Source organism: Austrofundulus limnaeus, unplaced genomic scaffold (assembly GCF_001266775.1).
Source record: "Austrofundulus limnaeus strain Quisiro unplaced genomic scaffold, Austrofundulus_limnaeus-1.0 Scaffold25, whole genome shotgun sequence".
Classification (NCBI taxonomy): domain Eukaryota; kingdom Metazoa; phylum Chordata; class Actinopteri; order Cyprinodontiformes; family Rivulidae; genus Austrofundulus; species Austrofundulus limnaeus.
This window is the reverse complement of record NW_013952427.1, coordinates 3000967-3007568: the sequence shown is the minus strand read 5'-3', so window position 1 is coordinate 3007568 and position 6602 is coordinate 3000967. Positions and strand designations below refer to the sequence as shown.

The 6602-nt window shown below is 40.4% G+C and overlaps 1 protein-coding gene across 1 annotated transcript in view; it reads left to right on the top strand.

Annotated features, from left to right (window-relative positions):
* Positions 1 to 4355, top strand: part of lingo3a (leucine rich repeat and Ig domain containing 3a) — a 57497-nt gene extending 53142 nt beyond the window's left edge. The window contains exon 2 of the mRNA XM_014004630.1: positions 491 to 4355. Within this exon, the coding sequence (XP_013860084.1) occupies positions 551 to 2377 (1827 nt within the window). The 5' untranslated portion in view covers positions 491 to 550 and the 3' untranslated portion in view covers positions 2378 to 4355. The remainder of the gene's footprint in view (positions 1 to 490) is intronic.
* Positions 4356 to 6602: the final 2247 nt, after the last annotated feature.

The following is a 6602-nucleotide window of genomic DNA, read 5'->3' as shown; positions in this document are numbered from 1 at the left end:
CGCAGAGAGTGTGTGTGTGTGTGTGTGTGTGTGTGTGTGTGTGTGTGTGTGTGTGTGTGCGTGTGTGTGTCACATGAAACCCACTGGCAGGTCAGGCTAAGCAACCTCCTCTCATGATAATCCTCTATGCATCAGAGACTCGTGCACATGACACCTATAGATTAAACTTTTTGTTCTGTTGTGGTGAGTGACCTTCTCATGTGTTTGCTCATAGGACACTATAGGCTGGTGTTCTTTGGTGCTGGTATTTTCATCATCATCTTGCAGTTGACCTCATCTCAACTGTTTTATCTGAACATATTCTGTCCTTTGACAGTTAGTTTTGTGTCAATGCTGTTAAGTTTTTTAAAATTAAAAGTAATTCTCCTCACAATGAGTGTTTGATTGTATAAACGCAACTGAGTTGAATTAATTCTCTTTGTCTCTTTCTCTCTTTTTTATCCTTCTCCCTCCCTTTCTTTCCTCTCTTTTCATCCTTTTCTTTGCTCAGGTGCCAGACCCAGTGATTCAACCCCAGAGAGGACACAAAGGAAGAGGCAGAAGGGTTGCCATGGGGGTGAACCTGGGCCAGGATATAAGCTGGCCTTTCCTCTTATTGCTGCTCACGATCACAGTGTCTTCCATCCAAAGCCAGGGATGCCCTCAGCGCTGTGAGTGCATGGCTAAGCTAAAGACTGTGTCCTGTAATGGTAAACGTCTGTCAGCACTGCCAGATGGAATCTCACCAGACACCAAGGTTTTGGACCTTAGTGGGAATAAACTGCGCTGGATAGAGCATGGCGACCTGCTTCCATATCCACGTCTGGAGAAGCTGGACCTGAGCGATAACATGATCAGCGTTCTAGAGCCCAATGCTTTTTCTAGTCTTCAGAACTTGCAGTCACTTTCACTGAGGGGTAACCAGCTAAAACTGGTTCCCATGGGGGCTTTCTCACGTCTCTCCAACCTAACGTCATTGGATCTTAGTGGAAATAAGATTGTAATTCTACTGGATTTCACCTTCCAAGACCTGAAGAGTTTGAAAAACTTGGAAGTTGGGGACAATGATTTGGTTTACATATCAAATAAAGCCTTTTTGGGTCTAGTGGGGCTGAGAGAGCTGACGATTGAGAGATGCAACCTGACTTCAGTGTCCAGCCAGTCATTGTCTTACCTGCATAACCTCGAGACTCTGCGTCTCCGCTACCTCAACATTTTCTCCTTGGATGACCAGAATTTCCGAAAGCTGGGAAACCTGAGGGGTCTGGAGATTGATCACTGGCCCTTTTTGGAATATATCTCCCCCCACAGCTTGCAGGGTCTTAATTTGTCTTGGTTGTCTATCACGCACACCAACATCACCTCTGTGCCCACCTCTGCCCTCCGCAGTCTGGCTTACCTCACCTCCCTCAACCTGTCGTACAACCCTATCTCTGTGTTGGAGTCCTGGGCTCTGCGGGATCTCCTCAGGCTCAAGGAGCTGCATTTGGTCAACACTAACCTGGCTGTAATACAGCCTTACGCACTTGGGGGTCTCAGGCAAATCCGTCTTCTTAATTTTTCCATGAACATCTTGACAACCCTGGAGGATGGAGCCTTTCAGTCTGTCAACACTCTGGAGACGCTGCGTTTGGACGGAAACCCTCTAGCCTGTGACTGCCGCCTGCTCTGGATCCTTCAGCGCAGGAAGACCCTCAACTTTGACAATGCGCCCCCAGTGTGTATGACACCTGTTGAGGTGCAAGGACGGGCTCTTAGCGCGTTTTCTGACTCAGCTCTCTTTGATCACTTTACCTGTCAGAAGCCCAAAATCCGTAACAGGAAGTTACAGCAAATATCTGCCCGTGAAGGTCAAGTAGTATCATTCATCTGCAGAGCAGATGGTGAGCCAACACCCGTCATTTTCTGGATTTCTCCACAGCGGCGCCGCATAACTACAAAAAGTAGTGGCCGACTCACTGTGTTACCAGAAGGCACACTGGAAATACGGTATGCCCAGGTAACCGACAGTGGAACATACATCTGTATAGCCAGCAATGCTGGTGGGAATGACACCTACTTTGCTACCCTCACGGTAAGCGGGCTGCCATTAGATGCAGCCCTGATGGCCAACCGTACCTACTACGCCGGCGACCTTAATGACACAAATCTGAATGATACCAAAGTTTTCTTGAAGTTCACTCTTGACCTGAAGACCATCCTTATATCTACAGCGATGGGTTGCATCATGTTCTTGGGAGTGGTCCTGTTCTGTTTCATTCTGCTCTTTGTGTGGAGTCGAGGAAGAGGGCAGCACAAGAACAATTTCTCAGTAGAGTATTCTTTCAGGAAAGTGGATGGACCCACAACCAGTGGGGGACAAGGAGGAGCACGCAAGTTCAACATGAAAATGATCTGATTGCTCTGATATTCTACCTTTTTTTTATCCCATAACTGTTTTTATCACCCACAAGCTAAGGCACACAACAGACAATAAAGTAGACTCTTTTTAAGACTTTTTTTGCAGGACAAGCTTTTGTTATTGAAAGCTAACTATATGCATGCAAAAGGCATTGCTTTGACATATTTCCTCTGCTCATTGATGTGTTCACATCATGGTGCAGTAAAACTGAATTAGACTGGATGAACATTTGAACAGACTGTTAAAAGACCAATCTGCAAATGTACTCAGTGTCCCGCTGGTCTCTGCTCCTGCCAACTCAGACCTTATTTCCTACAAGGAACTTCCTCTTCCTCACCTATTAAGGACTCTATTCCTCTCCGCTCCAGCTGAGAGGATTTTAACGATGTCTCCAAACTGATAAAAAACGTAATTACAAGTTTGTGTTCAGTGATTGCCAAGGACTTGCCAATATATATTTGGATAATTTCACTTATTTAATGCGTATTTTAACTCATATGTGGTTTTGAAAGTCCTGCTTATGAATGCGTTTTACTGATAGAGTTCGACCAGGACACCACTCATTACATCACTGCCAACTTGACGACACAGCACCGTGTAATTTTTACAGTCCGTCTGTCAAAGTTGTTGAATTTGTTCAGAGCTGAAGTGAGATTCCACAGATTAAGCTGCAGTGGGGCTCCAGTGCACAACTGTGTGGTGACAAAAATCATGCAGACGTTTTGTAGTTACATTTTTCATTGTTGATCAGTAAATCTGTGCATATGAAAACATTTAAAAACAGTAAAAATAAAAAATGAAGGCATGTACAAACTTTGCGCCTTACTTGGAATAGTTTATATACATTTCTTTGTAAATTAAACAGCTCCTGAGGTGCACTTATCACCCAAGTTCTGCAGATAGGACAGGACATGTATAAGATGTAACATATATATTTTATAAGCATTGACTTTGAATTCCTTGTTGTTTAGAGTACTGTCACGTGGGATGATTCAGATTTTTCCATTAGAGGTTTACTTTTGGAGTCAGACATGCCGAGTTTAATTATAAACAGAACTTTAACGGTGCAACTGCATCATCGTTTAAGCTGTGAAACTAGCTCACACTCACATTCAAATCATAAAGGACATTTGTGGCGGGTTTCACTTCAGTTGCCTATTTTTGGACATGTAAACGTCAGTGAGGAGGTTTGCTGAGCAGCGAGTGAAAGGCTTCAGTTGGTTCTGAACAGGACTTAAAAGAGCTCATGCGGGGAAAATGTTAAAAGCACTGAAAACTTTACACATAGGTCACTGTGAAAGTGAGCCAGAGACGGAAGTGAGTACAGATGTTCTAGGAAACAGAGACAACAAAGGGCTGCATGATAACTTTTAAAACTTTAGGCAAATGGCAGGTGACTATCATAAGAAGAGTCCAGGCAGAATGGATTGAAGGAGACTTCATTAGGATGAGAACGGTAAATTTAGAGTTTAATTCTGCTCATTCTGTTGATGCTGTTCTAGATGAAAAATCTCATCTCTTGTATCCCTTATTCAACCACAGTGATCATATTTCTGTCAGTGGTGTTCTGCTGCCTCCTGTTGGCTCAAATCTGTCATTTCTTTTGACTTCAAACTGTACAATAATGATTCCTCCAAAAATAATTTTTAAGCTGACTTGAATCTAATTATAAAAATATTTTATTAGGTTTTTTTTTTGTTATACTGCACAGAAAAAGGCTCTTCTCTCACTTTATTTTAAATCCTCCATTATTAAACTGCATATTTACCATCAGCCTCTTTGAGTGGTGAGCTTGTTGACTGAAAGATCAGCTAATCTTCCAGTTTGTTTTTAATGTGAACATTTCAGTTTCAGGCATTTTTTGTGTCTTTGACTAAATTCGTGTTGTAACTATCAACATCACTGTGTCTAGAAATTGTGTACCAATGTTTTGTATTGTAATGTTTTATAAGGAATTAAAAACACAGTTTTAGAAGCCTGCTGTATTAATGTATATTTATTGATAAGATGATGACTTTTCTCCTTTCCATTATTGCAGCTTTAGGAGGCAGTTTGAAAACTATGATGATCATAGAGTTTATAGTACACCTGTGCCACCTTCCACGCTCTGTGAAACCCCATTTCTGTTTTCATTTTTATATATTTCCCCAGGGATCCATCCTAATGTAATTTTAAAATAAAAAGAACATATGTGCTGCCTTCGCACACACATACCCATTGAACAAATAGATGTTTTTTTATAAATAACTTAGGTGAAAATATAACCATATCATGTATACAAACGATTGTCACCTGCCATCAAAAATAGAGGATATTAATGTTTTTGCCTATTTCTCTCTGTGTCAACAAAATATCCTATGAACCTCAGAAAACAATGGTCTACAACCTACAGATGGTTCTCAATGATGTCCTCATCCGGGACTTTTTTACAGTCTGCATCGTGTTCGTGGGCTAGTATTTAGCTTCTAGCGAGAAAACCAGTATGGGAGAACCACAAAAGCAAAGGAGAAAAATTACAATACGGTCATTGAACGACACAGACCAGCATTACCAGGATCATAATACATTTTATTTAAAAATTACCTTTCAGGACACTCAAGAATACACTGGATGATTAATCTAAATCAAGCTATTTAAACTACATTAAAAGCAATGACACACACCAGCTGCTGAAGTCTGCAAAGACGACACAGAGGCTGTGTTGATCACATGATCTGCAGGTCGCTACGTTACTTGAGAACCATCTATTATAATTGGAAAGTAACCCCATTCAATATGGCCGCAATAGCCAACGTTTCAAACACACAGAAAAGGCCATAACTTGGCCAGTTTTACAATTATTGAGCTGAAATTAAGTGGGTTCATAGTTGATCATCATTCCCAACACACACTCAAATTACTACTACATTTGTGCCATATTTTTACAATAAGTGTTGACTTCAACTCTGTCAGCAGAGTATCTCCTGAACCATTGAATGGATTTAAGAGTGCCTGTGACATCCAGTTTTTGTAATAAATATGAATGCATTTTTTAAATGATAACATTGAAAACAATTTCACACCGCTGAGATGTACAGCTGTTGAGATATTTGCATTTGAAGTGACAGGAAGTGATGTCAAAGAGGAACATCTGAATGTGAACAAAGCTTTGCTACAGTGCTGGCAACACAGACTGTAGAGAAATCTGATGTTTCTTTAAATTATTCTGAGTCACTGTCAGAGAGAAATGAAGAGAAGTCAGAGCTCATATAAWATTGTTTCAACAAGATCAGAGAGTTCCTTTTCTTAAAGAACTCCCACTTCCTCTTTCAAGTCCAAAAGAAAATATGCCAGTTGTGTGATAAAATAGTTAAAATACTACGAAAATTTCTTAAATATAAAGATGTTTTCTTTGACTTGTTATATTTGATGGATATAAAAGTCACAGGCACTTTACTCAGTACTCAAAAAGTAATCATTGCATGTGTATCTACAACTCATTGTTAGGAATCAACCAAAAATAAAGATGTCCACTTCAGCTAAATGACTTGAGCCAACACAAAAATGGCTACATGTCAGTCTGTTTTATTGAGCTCAAATTTCATGCAGAAGCATGTCATCCCCAGCATTCTCCGAGCGCCGACACGTGCAGGAAATTTTGCTTAACATTTTTTTACGTAGTTTAATCAAAAGATCTATAACTCCATCTCATCTCAGTTCCAGGAGGTTTTCAGAATAATGCAGACTCACATGCAAACAAAAAATGCTGAAAACATACACAAACTCATGGAAACGGGGAGGCACAAAGAGAATATGAGGAGGAAGACAAGTTTKTAGGACAAAAGCCAAATAACTGTCAGCTGATTGGATACACCTGGTGCTGAATGCAGACTGGGATGTGGGAGGGGGCGTGGCATGTTGACTGAGAGAAGCAGGAGAGTGAAATGATGTCATGGAAGAACACCAGGAAAAACACAGGTAACAAACTAAACCCGTGATCAGAACACATCAAATAAATTGAATCATCAAACACAAATGGTTTAAAACAAAACGAACAAAAACAGAGATCCTCAGTTTGAAACATGGCATGAAGTGTGAATGGGATTATTTATTACATTCATAAAAAACTTACATCCTCAATTGTACTGATAAAGTTCCCCTCATTATTTTAAATGACTCATCCTAAAACTGTGAAAACAACTGTTTTTTTTTCACATTGCTTTACTCTAATAAAAAATGTAAA